Raw genomic sequence first — 17,500 nt, 5'->3', positions numbered from 1 at the left:
CATATTGGAAAATATCTTCTTCTCAAGAAATGAAAATCATGTTTAGTCATTTTGATATGGAAGCATCCTCAGGTAGTGTAAATTCATTTTTTTTTTCAAATGATATCCCCCAGGGGTAGGGTGGGGCCAATGGGGATCAAAAGTTTTACATAAGAACACATAGAAAAAATATTTCTTCTCAAGAACAGAAAAGCTATGTTTAATCATATTGATATGGAAGCATCCTCGGGTAGTGTAGATTCAAATTTGTTCAAATGATGACCTCTGGGATAGGGAGGAGCCACAATGGGAGATCAAAATTTTACAAAGGAATATATGGGAAATTTTTTTTTAAATTTTCAAGTACAACAAAGCCATTTGTTATATTGACATGGAAGCATCATCAGGTAGTTTAAAATTCACCCCCCCCCCCCTAACCCCCGGTAATCTTTTCAATACTGAACTGATTTGTGTCTAGCCAATGTGCTCAGGTGAGCGATGTGGCCCATGGGCCTCTTGTTTTGAGTCTCACCAGAGACACTGAAGTGTTTAAGCAGACTTGTCGAAATCCATCGGTCCTGTCGGCAGGGCCGGTAAAAATTTGTCTGGACTGATAACTTTTATTAAAATGTCGGTCCAAATGACCGTTTGAAAAAATCGAGCGTGATGCAATTTTTTCAAAAAGTCGGGATCAGGATGCGCAATTGAAGGTCACAAACACAGAAAGATGTCCGCGTGGGGACGATGGTCAATTTAAATAGTTACAGGAAAGACATAAAATTTGTCATTTATGTCTCCTATTAAAGACTCTCTATCTTAAGAAAAGATACTTGTGAGATAATTGAAGGCTGTTGAAAATAATAAAGGGCATTTTGGTACTGTTATTTATTTTCCTTTCTCAGCGTCAAAATAAGGTACAAGTACATGTATCTGGTCTGACAAACATTCGTCTGGTCCGACAGAACATTTGACTTTGTCAGACCAAATGTCTGACAGTGATTTCAAAATTTCGACAAGTCTGTTAAGTAAGGAATCACACTATGGGGTGTTGTTGAGTCTCACCTGAGATACTTCAGTGTTTAAGTAAGGAATCACACTATGGGGTGTTGTTGAGTCTCACCTGAGACATTGCAGTATTTAAGTAAGGAATCACACTATGGGGTTTTGTTGAGTCTCACCTGAGATACTTCAGTGTTTAAGTAAGAATCACACTATGGGGTTTTGTTGAGTCTCACCTGAGACATTGCAGTATTTAAGTAAGGAATCACACTATGGGGTTTTGTTGAGTCTCACCTGAGATACTTCAGTGTTTAAGTAAGGAATCACACTATGGGGTTTTGTTGAGTCTCACCTGAGACATTGCAGTGTTTAAGTAAGGAATCACACTATGGGGTTTTGTTGAGTCTCACCTTAGATACTTGAATGTTTAAGTAAGGAATCACACTATGGGGTTTTGTTGAGTCTCACCTGAGACATTGCAGTGTTTAAGTAAGGAATCACACTATGGGGTTTTGTTGAGACTCACCTGAGACATTGCAGTGTTTAAGTAAGGAATCACACTATGGGGTTTTGTTGAGTCTCACCTGAGACATTGCAGTGTTTAAGTAAGAATCACACTATGGGGTTTTCTTTACTCTGCATTTTCAGAAATTTAAGAATATATATAAAAAAATAGAAAAATAGAATTGTTTAAAAATACAGGGTGTTTCACAATATATGTCACACATCTGAAGGCAGAAAGAAAAATTACAACAAAAGCTACATATACATTTTAAATATCATTTTAATCAGCAGATATTCAAAATTATTATTTTAAGTCAGATGTATCCAACATTCTCCATTTCAGTTTCTATGGCAACGATTTCCTAACATGTTATACTGCACGTGTTTTCCTTACCATTGTCCAAAATATCTTAAGAGACTCTTGTTCAGAAATTTCTGACCACTGCTTCGTACGTTTCACATGATACTTGACAGATTTCCTGTTTATATCTAGCTTTTTAGAACCCCAAAAGTGCATATTTATTTTTTTATTTAAAGACGCATTTAAATAAATGTCTCATTTCAGAACCACCGGTATGTGCTGACGTCCACTCCTCTCGCTCTTCCTTTCAATCAATTTTGCAAACTTAACCGACTCTGAATGTCAGTTGGCTTTAAATGCTGCAATGCTGAAATCTTGTATGCAGACACACTCAGTTCAAATCGAAAATTTCTAAATACACCTAATACACTTACATAGTCTCAATCCATTTCCCTAAACTCCGATCTAACTGACTTTCTTAAGGTTTTCTCAATGATTGACTTCAATTTAACAATGTTCTCATTGGCGGGTGGGGGGAGGGGGGGGGGCAGGATTTAACTGTCTCTCATCTTTGCATTATGTTTTATTCAAACTTCTTAATTAACCTTAATAAATGAAAACTTGAAGAGGGCTTTCTGGTATGGATATTTTTCTTCATCACAACTTGTACAACATTTAGGATATCGTGCTTATAATAAAAGTTTACAAATTCAAGTTTTTGTTGCTAGTTGTACTCCATTTTGAGAACAGCTGAAATTATGACATCACTGATTACATCATCAGTGTACTTCATGGTATTATAATTTTCCCAATATTTTTGCAGTATCATAATTTCAGATCAATATGCTTGTCTATGGCATTTTAGTGTTTTTGGTATCATGCTTGATATTCAGATTATGCCCATTTAGATGTGTGACATCTATTATGAAACACCCTGTACAAGTCACTTGGACTTTTATATTGTATAGATTTCACTATGTTGGCATTTATTTGAAAAATTTTCTTTCTTCAAGTATACAGGTATATGAATTTGAATAATATTTCCCAGAATCTTGAAGTAAATAGATGCAGATGTTGTGTTGTTTTTTTAACAGAATGAACATATGAATTAATATCCACAGTACTATCAATATTCCTGATCACTCAAGATTTACCGATTCTATTTTGTATATTTTGTCCAGGAGAGAATCCTGATTTACTTTTGTCCTTGGAGAACCCCCACCTTCGGACTCTAATGACAGACCTGGTGACCTCCCCCTTACCTTCACAGGACATGGAGAAGGTGATGAAGGAACCAATATTTCTGGAGTTTGCTGACCAGTGCCTGAAAGTCGTGGACAATAACCATCAGACAAAATCACCTGAAGGCTGACACATACAACATTGAAATGGAGAGACTTAATTGTTTTGTCTGGAGACTAGTGAATTGTTGTTTTGTTCATGTATTTTTCTTAATTTCTTCAGTGCAGATATACAGGCAGATATGTGTTTCTTTCATTCTAAATTTTTTACAGTAAAAATCTCTGTTCAAACTTTGACTATTGAAGTCTACAAAGTGTATACTGATTATTGTAGGCATGGTACACACAATTTTCAAACCTAGCTGTTATTGTGATAATAAGCTAGGCACTGGATAATTTACATGTACATGTAATTATGTGCTGGTAGTAATAAATGTAAATTTTATGTCAGAGTTCCTTTTAAGATACTTGTTTGGAAATACTGTATAATACAATTTATCAGGTTTTTTCATCAACAATACTCTAATTGTCCATATCAAGTATTTTTGGAGAAGTATATTTTAGATAAGTACTCATGTCATATAGTGTGACTCAAAATCACAAAGATTGTGCATCTTACTGAGCTATTAACTTGACCTTTTTGCACTTGAATTATGACTTTTAGGTTAATCACTTTAACTTTTATCATTTTTACCAGATGCATTCATGGCAATAAATATAATCTTATTTTATTGAAGTAGTGTGAATAATCTTTATTATGGGAAAAATCCTGCAAATTCATGCACATAAGTTATTGTAAGACCTTTTTGCACTTCAAGTATCATATTTAGGGTATTAAAAATCTAAATAAGCAATAAAATATTTGCTTGTATCAAGCTTTTTATGAATTTAGTTCTATTCAGTCAGAAAAAATACTGTGTACTTTAAAATAATGAAAGAAAAAGTTAGGGCCAGTGATATAAAGGATGACTGTGCTTAAGGCCATGCAAAAATTGAGACAAAAGAAACCTAATGATATAACTGCTTTAAGATATGTGGGACATATTTAATAAGAAATATACGAAATATAAAAAAAATTGAATGACAAGTATTGTTTCAGCTAAAGGTCCTTCTTCCCCTTAAGGCCATGTGAAAATTGTGACAAAATAACTTTTCAAAGCAAGCATTTTTCATTTAATTGCAGGAATGGTCATCATGTAATCTACAACTTTATGTAATTACATTAAATAAAAATAGACAAACATGCGCTCTTGGTTTAAAAGAGAAAAAACTGTTTCTTCTAACATTTGCTCTCTCTGTTGTAACCAAGGGTTGTGGCATGTTGGATATTATAATTCACCACGTGATTTCTTACCTCAGGTAACTGTGTGAATACTAAATTCCATTAGGTGACTTGTAAGGTTACATGTTTTGTGCTACTAGGATGCTGTGCTCGAACATGTTGAATTGTGAGGCATCGATTCAAAATATTCTTTACTTACATGGACTTGCTCATATTGTTAATTTCATTTTGAATCATTTGTAAATAGTGTATTTGTGCCATAGAGAAAAAAGGGGGAGATTGGAAAGAATAATCTTGTATTTTTATATAATTATGTCATTGTTATTTATCTAGTCTATTCTAGAGGCAGTCTTACAATGTTAGCTCCACCTCTCATGCATACCTAATGTTTAATCAAGGGCAGGTAAGTGTAAATTCTTTATATTTGGAAAGCAGTAAGGACAAATTAACATAGAATCATTTAATTGTATCACAGTCTAAAATCATTTTAACATATGCATTTGGTGCCAAATTGACAGAATTCTCTAGTAAAGATATGAAAGTGAAATAAGGTTAAGATATAAAAGCAATAGAAGCGACGAAAAAAAAAACCCAAACCCTGAGCATTAAGTGCAGTTATTCTTTTGAGATATTGGTCAAAATATGCAATTTTTAGGCGAAAAACTGTGTAAATTTTATCTTGACTTCTCCAATACATCTTCATTTCTTGGCAAAGTCTGTTGAGTGTAAAATTTGTTCAAAAGTATTAATTGAAACCTATATTTAAAATTACAAGTATATAATAACTAGAAAAAAAATTCTGAGTAGAAATACAAATGGCTCTAGATTCAAGATACTAAATTTAACAAATATGTAGATTTGAAGCATTTTCTTATAAATATCCTTCCACCACAAGAAATAGCCTCCCCCCCCCCCCCCCCAATCCTGTCTCTTGATGATCTGTGAGCAGTTTTTAAATTGAATATTGTATAGTTTGCTTTATTTTATTCAAATATGTTATAAAAATTCTAAACTGAAACTAGCAGTCAATATCAGCAGCCACTAGTAGTAGCTAGCAGCCAATAAAGGAAATTCATCAAAGGACTGAGAGTACTCAGATGCAATACTATTTTTAGCTCACCTGAGCTGAAGGCTCAAGTGAGCTTTTCTGATCACATTTTGTCCGTCGTCCATCTGTCCGTTTGACTGTCTGTCCGTCTGTAAACTTTTCACTTTTTTTACTTCTTCTCAAGAACCCCTGGGCCAAATTCAACCAAACTTGCCACAAAGTATCCTTGGGTGAAGGGGATTCAAGTTTGTTCAAATGAAGGGCCACGCCCTCTTTCAAGGGGAGATAATTAGGAATTAGTGAAAAAATAATGGCATCATTTAAAAATCTTCTTCTCAAGAACCACTGGGCCAGGAAAGATGAAACTTATGTGGAAACATCCTCAGGTAGTGTAGATTCAAGTTTATTCAAATCATGACCCCTGGGGGTAGGATGGGGCCACAATGGGGGATCAAATTTTTACATAGAAATATATAGGAAAATATCTTTAAAAATCTTCTTCTTAAGAACAGCAAAGCCATGATTGGTTTTATTTATATGGAAGCATCCTCAGGTAGTGTAGATTCAAATTTGCTCAAGTCATGACCCCTGGGGTTAGGGTGGGGTCACAATGAGGGATCAAAGTTTTACATAGAAATATATAGGAAAATATCTTTAAAAATCTTCTTCTTAAGAACAGCAAAGCCATGATTGGTCATATTTATATGGAAGCATCCTCAGGTAGTGTAGATTCAATTTTGTTCAAATCATGACCCCCAGGGGTAGGGTGGGGCCACAATGGGGGATCAAAGTTTTACATAGAAATGTGTATAGGAAAATATCTTTAAAAATCTTCTTCTTAAGAACAGCAAAGCCATGATTGGTCATATTTATATGGAAGCATCCTCAGGTAGTGTAGATTCAAATTTATTCAAATCATGACCCCCAGGGGTAGGGTGGGGCCACAATAGGGGATCAAAGTTTTACATAGAAATATATAGGAAATTATCTTTAAAAATCTTCTCAAGAACAGCACAGCCATGATAGGTCATATTTATATGGAAGCATCCTCAGGTAGTGTAGATTCAAGTTTGTTCAAATCATGACCCCTGGGGGTAGGATGGGGCCACAATGGGGGATCAAAGTTTTACATAGAAATGTGTATAGGAAAATATCTTTAAAAATCTTCTTCTCAAGATCAGCAAAGCCATGATTGGTCATATTTATATGGAAGTATCTTCAGGTAGTGTAGATTCAATTTTGTTCAAATCATGACCCCCGGGGGTAGGGTGGGGCCACAATGGGTGATCAAAGTTTACAGAGGAATATATAGGAAAAAATCTTTTTCTCAAAAACAGAAAAGCCATGATTAGTAAAATTGATATAGAGTCATCCTTGGGTAGTGTAGATTGAAATTTGGTCAAATGAGGGTCCCTTGGGGTAGGGTGGGGCCACAATGGGGGATCAAATTTTTACAAATGATATATTTTGAAAAAAAATTTCTGCTCAAGAACAGCAATGCCATTTGTTATATTGATATGAAAGCATCATCAGGTAGTTTAAAATTCACCCCCCCCCCCATTTCAATACTAAACTGATTTTTGCCATGATTAGTAAAATGGATATGGAGGCATCCTTGGGTAGTGTAGAATGAAATTTGTTCAAATGAGGGACCCTGGGGGTATGGTGGGGCTGCAATGGGGGATCAAATTTTTACAAATGAATATTTTGGAAAAAATCTTCTGCTCAAGAACAGCAATGCCATCTGTTATATTGATATGAAAGCATCATCAGGTACTTTAAAATCCAATCCCCCCCCCCCTTTGTTAACTTTTCAATACTAAACTGATTTTTGCTTTTTTTCCTAGCCAATGTGCTCAGGATGTAGCCCATGGGCCTCTTGTTATACTTTATCTTAGACAATTAATAATTAGATATAAGTTAATGCAACAATTAATTACTAGTACTTAGTAAGTCGAACACTCGGAGGCAGTTAAGCTACCTGCATAAGAAAAATGCTTTTGAATAAATATAACACAAAATGGCTGTTGCTGATTGTTCCTATGTATTCCTATGTAAAACTTTGATCCCCCAATCATGGCCCCACCCTACCCCCAGGGGTCATGATTTGAACAAACTTGAATCTACACTACCTGAGGATGCTTGCACATAGTTATGACCAATCATAGCTTTGCTGTTCTTGAGAAGAAGATTTTTAGTATGTATTCCTATGTAAATCATTGATCGCCCATTGTGTCCCCACCCTACCCCCAGGGATCATGATATGAACAAACTTGAATTTACACTACCTGTGGATGCTTGCATATAGATATGACCAATCATGGCTTTGCTGTTCTTGAGAAGAAGATTTTTAAAGTTTTTTTCCTATGTGTTCTTATGTAAAGCATTGATCACACATTGTGGCCCCATCCTACCCCCGGGGGTCATGATTTGAATAAACTTGATTCTACACTACCTCACAATAATTCCACATAAGTTTCATATTTTCAAGCACAGTGGTTCTTGAGAAGAAGATTTTTAAATGATGCCATTAATTTTTCATGAATTCATAATTATCTCCCCTTGGAAAAAGGCAAGGCTCTTCATTTGAACAAACTTGAATCACCTTCACCCAAGGATACTTTGTGCCAAGTTTAGTTTTGGCCTAGTAGTTCTGGAGAAGAAGATGAAATTGTGAAAAGTTTATGACAACAACAACACAAACAACAAGGAAGACAAAGAAAGACAACGGACAAATTTTGATCAGAAAAGCTCACTTGAGCCTTTGGCTCAGGTGAGCTAAAAAAAAAGAAGAAAATTTCACCATCTTTGACCACTTAAGAACAAACCAACATTGGGAATATGTTAAGTACTTTCGGGAGAATCCCTTAGTGGCCTTTGATGGGTCTCAGGAACAGGATGCTCTTAATATTGTAGAATGATAGATATAGGGTTTGAAGATAAGCTGTTGCTTTAAACAATAAATTACTTGTACAACATAAAGGGTTCATAGGGCTTTTATATACGGTTATCGGTATTAGGCTGTAGTGGTATCACCAAGTAGGGCTGGGACGGTACAACTTTTTCTATATCGATACGTATCACGATATGTTGAATTGGTTATAAAATCTATTTTTTGTATTGAAATGAACAAAACATTTCTTCACAAATAAGAATAGTTTATTGAAAGAAGTTGTTTATCTGTTTTAAAACAAATTATTTTACACAAGTGGTGTTAATCATTATGTATTTCATATTTATATTCATATTTAGCATATTTCTTTTATATATTAAACCCAAAATGTTAAATAAACAAAGAAAAACATAAGGATATTTTTTTGCGATATTTCGATATTTCTTCATATGTATCGATATGAGTATCGTCTTCACACAGAATCGATATTATCGATATCTCGATATATCGTCCCAGCCCTACCACCAAGTGGTGCCAAGGGCAGGTTACATATTTCAAGCAGCTATTAAACCCCTCATCTTTGAAGTGGGCTTTAAATCATTATTGTGGCAAGATAGAGGGTCCCTAGGGCAATCATTTCCCGCTATCAGAATAGGGCTGTATGGCACCACCAAGTGATGCCAAGGGTGGGGGACATATTTCAAGCATTCATTTTTCCTCAATCATTGACCACTAAAACAAACTAATACTGGTAATTGGTTAAGGACCATAGGGAGTATACTTTGTCACCATTTTGAAGAGTCCCAGGGACTGGAAGGGCCAGTGAGCTAACCTGAACTTTGTCATTTTTTCACATTGTATATTGAGATACGGGTTAAAGGTCAGCTAGTATATCCCTTATCTTTGAAGTGTGCTTCAAATCATTACTGGGGCAAGGTAGAGGGTCCCTTGGGCCTGGCCTCTATGTGATCTCTAAAATTTAGGCGCCAACTGACTCCTAATTAAAAAAAAAATTAGTCGCCAATGCAAGTTTTTAGTCGCCAGGTAAATTTTTCTTGAGCAATAATTTAAAAACTTGGCTTGGACATCAGTTAGGTTGAGAATAATTTTCACATCAATGATTATATATTGCTTTATTAGCCGATTCCTGATCTACGAAATAATGCAAATCCCATTTCAAGGGATAATATTTAATGTGCCGATTTCCTAGCTTAATTTCAGACATGACAATATTTATTTATTTATTTATTTTTGAAATGCAAAAGGACATGCCCATGTCTTGTGTTAACGTATATTTATGTAAGTAGTATTTTGATTCGCCAATTATATCATTGATTAAACCACCGATTTTAAATCGTCTTTGCTTCAGTACCACTAGTATTTAGATATACAATTTTTATGGTAGGAACGTGCAATGCAAAAATTTACCAGGAAAGAAAAACTCAAAATTCTACGAAACAGAGCTTTATTTACTCATAAAGAAAAATTATATAAAGGACCTTAAAAGCATTTCATACTCCTTGCTGACTTATTCACTTCTGCACAATACCTATTCATATTTTATAATATTAAGATAATTTAAGTTTAAATCAATTTTATGCCGGGTGTTTTGCGTTGAACACAATACTAAAAAATTAATATCTTTTGTGTTGTTACATTTTTTTTATTTTATTACATTTTGCGTTGCCCTCAACGCAAAAATTAAATAACACAAAATGTAATTAACAAAAAGTACATTATTACATTCTGCGTTAATCTCGACGCAAAATGCAAAGTGTGATAACGCAAAATATTATAATCTTAAAAAGTGTGTTATTACATTTTGCTTTATTACATTCTGTGTTGATTTCGATGCAAAACGTAATAACGGAAATGTAATAATCCCAATTTATTACATTTTGCCTTTTTGTAACATTTTGCGTTGTAACAAAGCTGTCTCGTGAATTTAAAGCATTGTCTAAAATTAACGTATAATTTAGAAACTAATCATAGCAATTTGTAACGATGAGCCCCACCTGTCTCATACCTCTCTCTCTCTCTCTCTCTCTCTCTCTCTCTCTCGTTAAATTCTTTTAAATAAGTATTTCTATTGTGCAGTTTATCCTGTACGATGTATAGTTGAAAGACAATAATAAATTATTTTACATAATGGTAAAAATAATTATTTTTACTCGTGAGAGGACGACCATTTGAATATGACTGGGGAGAGATGGGGCTGGTAGGTTTTAGAAAAAATAAACTCCTAGAACATGTTGAAAATAAATAATCTGTCTTCAGTTGATAGGAAAATAAATAATCTGCCCTTGCAATAATTGGTCCCATGCACCACCCTCCTCGTAACAGACTTTATAGGTTGTTTTGCTTGTCAAATCTTTTTCCGTAATGAAAAAATAATATGTCCCTGATCATCTTGGAAGTAAATAAACTGTCCTTCACCGACATGAAAAAAAATCTGTCCCGAAAAAATTTGCCAGCCCCCCCCCCCCGTTCTGAATCAAATGGTGTCCCCTTTACCTGTTTACAGCAAAGCTGTGTACACGCACTTGTATCTAAGCAAGAATTTTTTTTTTTTAATATGTGTTTTGCTAATGATGCATTCAATTTATTTATGCATTAATTTTATTGTATATTTTGACATAGGACTAGGCCTAACGATAATCGATATGTCATTGATGTACGTGTTGTAAATCCCCCCCCCCCCCATATTCTGCCTCTCATCCCTTTTCCTAATCCGGATTTGCTTGCTAGTGCTCTTAATGGGACTTATCAGGTTATATATATTATTATTATAATTCAAGTTGCAGCTTGTTCATATTGCACCACTTCGTTTGTTCAATACATAGGAACGTTCAATCTCTACATTATTTTGACAGATCTGTCAAACACACCAGCGACTATGATGGAAACTTCCCGACAATATGATGTCATGCCGAACTAAATATAAAGCTGACTCTCTGCATTTATTGGTCGAGAGCTTGCAGGTTTTCTAAATATAGGAGTTACATCACATTAGTATATAAAGAGAAGGGATTCCCCCGCGGCCTCGTTGTTGCTCGCTCTTTCCGTCAGTCAGGTCGTATGGTGGTTGTGCCCTTGGACCACCGTCGATTTTTCTCTGAGCGGAACGAAACAAAGATAGGTGTGCCTGTTTGTTATAAACAATCCGAAACTTTAATATCTATATTATCAAACTACCGGAAAAATACGGCGAAACACAACCATTCTGTAGCTGAATTTAGCTTGTGATCGGTGACCTAGTTCCGCAAAGATCGAGCCGAGCCTACACGAGGAGCCGGCCAGCTGATTTCCAATATGGAGGCCGACCAACATTTAGCTAACGACTACATTTCCGATTTTGATCTTGATCAGTTACTTGATCCTTCAGCAATAAAAAAGGAGACAAATAAATTCGCTGATTGTTGTGGGTCGGCGGTAAATGTGCCCGTCCCAGGCCCCGTGAAGATTGCTAGGCCGACCGCGCCTGCCCCAACCGGGCATAGTGTTCCACCGTCGCCAAGTTATGCAGAGAGTGTGCCCCCAAGTCCGACCGAGAATGAACAGTTGATGGAGGATATAAGTTGGCTGACTCAGAGTGTAACAGGGTTCCCCGGCTCTGATGATAGTTCTAGTAACGACAGCGATGTGGACATGCTCATATCATCCAGTCCCGAGTTTGTGAAAAATTTCAGCAAGTATTTGGTATCGGGGGCTGAGGCAGGCAAGGGAGAGTTACAGAGCACACCACCCATACAAGTTCAAGAAGAAAATGCAAAATTTAAACGCTCTCTTAGCAATGCGAGCACCGACAGCAATTTCAGTTCTGTGTCGTCCAATATGGCGGTCGAAGACAAAGTGGCCGTGAAAATAAAGACCAGCCTTAAAGCACCGAAAAGGAACAACATTAACAAAAAATTCGAGCCTTTGGAGGATGATGAATTGGTAATGCTCCCCGTGCGAGAGCTCAATCGTCGTTTGCAGGGAATGACAAAGGAGGAAGTGCAGAAACTCAAACAAAAACGCAGGACATTAAAAAATCGAGGTTACGCGCAAAACTGCAGATCAAAAAGAATGCAACAGCGCAGTGTATTGGAGAAAACTAATAAATCTCTTGAGCAACAAGTGCAGCAACTACAGAGGCAGCTCAGCTTGCTGACCCGCGAGAAGGAATTTTATAAGCAGCAGTGCGATCTTCTTGGGGCTCGATGCAGTATCATCACACAGGCGAGGAAGCGTGACGGTTCCCTTACTGACGGCTCTGTTTCTAGCTACCCAAGTTCCCCAGAGTAAAATTTCATTAACTCCAGGACAATGAATTTCCTCAAACCTTTGTATACATCGCTGGGTTTGTGCTAATTTATTATCAAATTTTCATATCCTCAACAGTGGAACATGGAAAAGAAAAATCATGTAAATATTTTGAGAAAATGTCCCAGCAACTATATTTTAGTTTCACCCAACTCATAATCTGTGTTACTACTATAAGTATGTATAGTTAGATCAGCTGTTGATTACCTTGTTGTTTATGTTTTTACAGTTCATCAACTATAGTATGAAGTATGTACAAGCTGTTAATCCATGCTTACTCCAAGCGTCTGTTACTTGTTAAAAAATGTTGTTTTAAAAAAATCTTGTTGTTGAGTGGGGATAGAATTTCATTGTCGGCTTTCCTTGATATTATGAGAAATCTGTTTTTTTATTTTTTTTGATGTTGACCTCCTACTCTCCGATGTTATTTTGTTAGAGATGAATGATGAATTGAAAATTGTTCCCGACTTTTGTGCTCACTGAATAATTGTTTAAAAAATGCGACAATTTCCACAAAAGGAGGAAATGTCTGAGCATGCAATAGTTGTGAACAATTTTAAGTGCAACATTCACTTTTAGAGTACCCACTGCAAGGGCAAACATAAACCAGTGTGGTTACCTATAATGAAATGATCTGTGATAGTGGAAGTTAGGGGTCATATCAAAACACCGATTTTTAAGACTTTTTAATATTTTGAGTCCCTGTTTTGGGAAAAGGACATTGCGAGTGAGATCTGGATTTTTTTTTACTGGAGTTGTCTGGAAATGAAGCTTGTATGACAAAACTTTGTGTGGTTGCCCAGAGAACTTGCAATAGAGGGCTTATTGTGGATTCTGATGGCAAATCAGAAAGAGAGAAAAGCTAGTTCCCATTGTTGGCTTTACATTATGAGATGTATAATTGTTTTGTTTCTTTTAAATAATGTGTGAATGTATGAGTGAAGTATTGTGTGTGTGTGAATATATGTTACATTTTAAAAGTTAAAAAAAAATTACAAAGAGCATCAACAAAATATTATAAAAATGTTTTAAAATGTGAAAAATATATTTTAAAAAAAATGCTGGTGTAATAGTTAACCAGTGCCAAAAAAATAGCAAAAATGTGAAAAAGATGAAAAAAAAATGCCCAGATGAGTGTATATTGATATTGCAAAATATTGCCCTTCAAGCTTGCTTTTTCAGCAATTTAAAATTGACAACGAATTGAGGATTAAGTGAACTGAAGGCAGGATTGTACCTATTCTGATAGAAGTGTGGGCAAACTGGATCAGTCGGATACGAACCGTTTTTATTTACTGGACATGACATTAAAAAAGCAATTTGTATGTAAAGTTAATATTCTTTGCATCACAGATTAGTAAATGTATTTTGTAAAGCAGGAAGTCACATGCAACCTTTTACAAGTTACACTGTGTTGATGGCAATTTGTGAAAGAAATCTGGAGGACTGTTGGTTCAAAATGGCAACAGTAGTGCAATGAATAAGAAATAATATTGTTATTGCAATAAATACTTGTTGAGCCTGTTTTTATCCAGTGAACAAAAGTGCTTTTGAGGTGGATCAAACTTTCTGCTTTACATTTTAATGTTATCATGTTTGACTTGTTCGCCTGCTGGTGCAAGTAAATAACTGCATGAACTTATAATTTAGTTTTTGTTTTATTTTTATTTATTCGTGTATTTTTGGGGGTGGGTGGGTGGGGGGTCTTTAGTTGGGAACACTAGATGGTTTTAACAAAGAACGAACCTTTGAAAACATATGTGGCACTGACTGAGGATTAGAATTATTGAACTGTAAACAACCTGGTATATCAAGGGTTTCTCACAGTTTTGAAGACATTCGAAGTAGAAATGTGCATTTTACAGACACTATACATGGATTGTGGTTAGAAAGACTGCAGAATTTCCCTAGTATGCGTGTCCTGCTGCTATGAAACAAGGAAAAAAATACTGTACAACCATAAATTAGCAAAAGAGACAGTCACACATGAGTGCATTTAAATTTGGGCATGGCTTGCAGGTGACATATTAAACAAACAAACCTTTGTTATCAATAATCTTTATTGATGTATTTTAGAATTTGTGATAAATTATCATCACACAGGCAATAGTATACGTCATCAAAAGGTCAAAATTAAAACCGCAAAATAGTAAATAATTTATGTAATCCTTCAGTATTATGTAAAATGCAAAGAAAAGTTTGATAAAAGTGGTCAAAAGTTGACTCAGTTCTATAACACAGATAATATACATCATCTTTCAGAACTTATTACGTTGTACAAAATGGTGGCCCTGGTTATTAAGAGGAAATGAAGTTCTTGTACAGTTCTATGTTAAACTGATTTTCTACACATTTTAACAATTAAATTATGTCAACTTTGTCAAACAAAATTATATCGCAGGCAATATTACAAATCATTAACATCAGTACAAATCACAAGGAAATGATTATGAACTTAAACTTTGGTAAAGATCACAAAGGAATAATCAAGTAAAATGCCATAGCTAGGCCAATAAAGCAAAAAATTAAAACTTGGTTTTATTCAGGAAAAATAATATTGAGCATGAATTAAGTGAATAAAGTATATATGCATGAATGGACCGGAAAATTCTGACTTTCTTGATGGGACTATACAATTTAACCTGAGTAAGTTGAGATTTCTTGTTGTTTTTAGTTCCATTACTCTTCCATATACATGTAATTGTGCTTCTGTCAACCTTTTGTACCTGTAGACTGAATTTAGAGGATGTGCAATGAAAGCACTATATTCTTCTTACATGTGGTAATTGGAAACATTATAAGAGTAAAAACGCAAGGTGAATTCTCTTGAGAATAAACCTTGATACATTTGATCAATAAAAATTACAAATAAATAGGATTAATTCAGGTAGTCCTGAGGAAGTAGCTTGTTATGGTAATAAAAACAAAAGGCCCATGGGCCACAGCACTCACCTGAGTCAATATGGCCCTGCAGTTCTTCATCAGCAGATTTTTTTCTATTATATATTTCTATGTAAAACTTTTATCCCTATTGTGACCCCCCACCCTATCCTCGGGGGTCATGATTTGAACATTTGAACAAACTTGAATCTACACTACCTGAGGATGCTTCCATATCAATACGACTAAACATGGCTTTGCTGTTCTTGAGAAGAAGATTTTTTCCTATATAATCCTTTGTAAAACTTTGAACCCCCACTGCCGCCCCACCCTACCCCCAGGGATCAAGATTTGAACAAACTTAAATCTACACGACCTGAGGATGATTCCATATTAATATGACTAATCATGGCTTTGCTGTTCTTGAGGAGATTTTTTTGAAGTTATTCCCCTATAAATTATATATTCCTATGTAAAACTTTGATCCCCCGTTGTGGCCCCACCCTATCCCCAGGGGTCAGGATTTGAAAAAAATGATTCTACACTATGTGAAGAAGGTTTCATTCAAGTTTCAACTTTTTTGGCTCAGTGGTTCTTGAGAAGAAGATTTTTAAAAGATGCCACAATTTTTTTTTTTACGTATTCTTAATTATCTCCCTTTGAAAGAGGGAGTGGCCCTTCATTTAAACAAACTTGAATCCCCTTGACCCAAGGTTGCTTTGTGGCAAGTTTGATTGAAATTGGCCCATTGGTTCTGGAGAAGAAGTCGAAAATGTTAAAAGAATTCAGACGGACGATGGACAAAATGTGCTTGAGCTTTCAGCTCAGGTGAGCTAAAAAGATTCCAACAGAACAACCTCTTAATAAATAAATATTTATAGCAATTTAATTATTCATTAACAGTGCAAAAAGTGGGGTGGGGGGGGGTTAATAAACAAAAAGAACATATGTTCACAAAAACATTTTTTTTATATGGATGTACAAGAAATATTTTCGATTTGTCTCCAAGTCTTGAAAAATAAACAAAGACTTATGAAATTCACTCAGTCATGTAATATTCTAATACTAAACTTTTTTTTTAAAAACATTGTTCATGATTGAAATATATACAATATCTATATCTAAATGGTTTTTTGTTTGTTTGTTAAACACTGGTATTGTATACAATGCAAAAACTATATTAATACCAGTAATCTTAATTTCTGTGTTAGTTGCATTCCAATTCTATTAAGACTCTGTATTCTCACTTGGAGATTAAACAGTGGATAACTGGCGTTTAATGGGTATTGATCAGTTATATATCTTCTCCAGCTAGCACTATATCAATGCTTCAGCCTCTTTCTGGTGCTTCCACACATTTTGATACCAAGATTCCTTCAACTGATGAATTCCATTTCTCTCTGACTACTAAGTCTGTTCCTACTTCCTCTCTTGTGGACACTGTATCACATTTTAGCTGGACTTTTATGAAGTGATGTGACAAATCTCTAGTTCTCTCTGTTCAGCGCCTTCTGTAACATCCCCTCACTGAGGTTCCAGAGCCTGAGAGCCAGTTCCTCATCACAGCCAGATTTGGAGGGTTCACAACGACAGCAGTTGTTAAAGTACAGTCCGCCCACTCCCTCCAATTGTGCAGAGGTAACACAGAACACCGTAGTGGCTGCACCTTGTTGCTGAAAGGAATAAAAAATAAATCAGCTCTCTTCTCCTGAAGACTTGAGACATGTGTTATATAAGTTTAAACACATTTTGTAACATGTAATTTTGGAAGATTTTGTTAACTTAGATATGTTGATTTCTGATCAGTCATCTACCATGTCTACGTATACACAGTAAAACTTCATACAGAGTCTAGATGAAATCATTCTAACTTCACTGCAAATTAATGCAGCCATACTGTGACTCTCTAAATAAAGAAATAGTTGACATATCAGCTTTTCATCAATTGTAAGTGACTTTGAAAAAACAAGAGGCTCATGGGCCACAATGCTCACCTGAGTCACTGGCCCTGCTAATCTTTATCAGATCTCCCCCCCCCCCCCCTCAAATACATGTATTCCTCTGTATT

General features: G+C 35.4%; 3 protein-coding genes across 3 annotated transcripts in view; 2 read left to right on the top strand and 1 right to left on the bottom strand.

The window, feature by feature from the left end:
* LOC133197718 (zinc finger HIT domain-containing protein 3-like) overlaps nt 1–3,760 on the top strand; it is a 9,564-nt gene extending 5,804 nt beyond the window's left edge. Inside the window, exon 5 of the mRNA XM_061333895.1 lies at nt 2,965–3,760. Coding sequence (XP_061189879.1) covers nt 2,965–3,155 — 191 coding nt within the window. The 3' untranslated portion in view covers nt 3,156–3,760. The remainder of the gene's footprint in view (nt 1–2,964) is intronic.
* A 7,527-nt stretch (nt 3,761–11,287) lies between these two features.
* On the top strand, nt 11,288–14,196 carry LOC133197717 (transcription factor Maf-like). Its single transcript, XM_061333894.1, has one exon. The coding sequence runs from the start codon at nt 11,560–11,562 to the stop codon at nt 12,532–12,534; it is 975 nt and encodes a 324-aa protein (XP_061189878.1). The 5' UTR covers nt 11,288–11,559; the 3' UTR covers nt 12,535–14,196.
* Nucleotides 14,197–16,292: 2,096 nt separating this feature from the next.
* The window catches only part of LOC133197716 (WW domain-containing oxidoreductase-like), a 16,484-nt gene continuing 15,276 nt past the window's right edge, over nt 16,293–17,500 (bottom strand). The window contains exon 8 of the mRNA XM_061333892.1: nt 16,293–17,105. Coding sequence (XP_061189876.1) covers nt 16,920–17,105 — 186 coding nt within the window. The 3' untranslated portion in view covers nt 16,293–16,919. The remainder of the gene's footprint in view (nt 17,106–17,500) is intronic.

This window comes from Saccostrea echinata, unplaced genomic scaffold (genome assembly GCF_033153115.1).
Source record: "Saccostrea echinata isolate AGI-Se365-2 ecotype Australia unplaced genomic scaffold, CSIRO_AGI_Sech_v1 ptg000030l, whole genome shotgun sequence".
Taxonomy (NCBI): domain Eukaryota; kingdom Metazoa; phylum Mollusca; class Bivalvia; order Ostreida; family Ostreidae; genus Saccostrea; species Saccostrea echinata.
The sequence above is the reverse complement of the archived record's forward strand: the minus strand, read 5'-3'. Positions and strand labels throughout refer to the sequence as shown.

Excerpts from the sequence above, each read along its gene's own strand:
- LOC133197717 (XM_061333894.1), top strand. The coding sequence starts at position 11,560 with ATGGAGGCCGACCAACATTTAGCTAACGACTACATTTCCGATTTTGAT.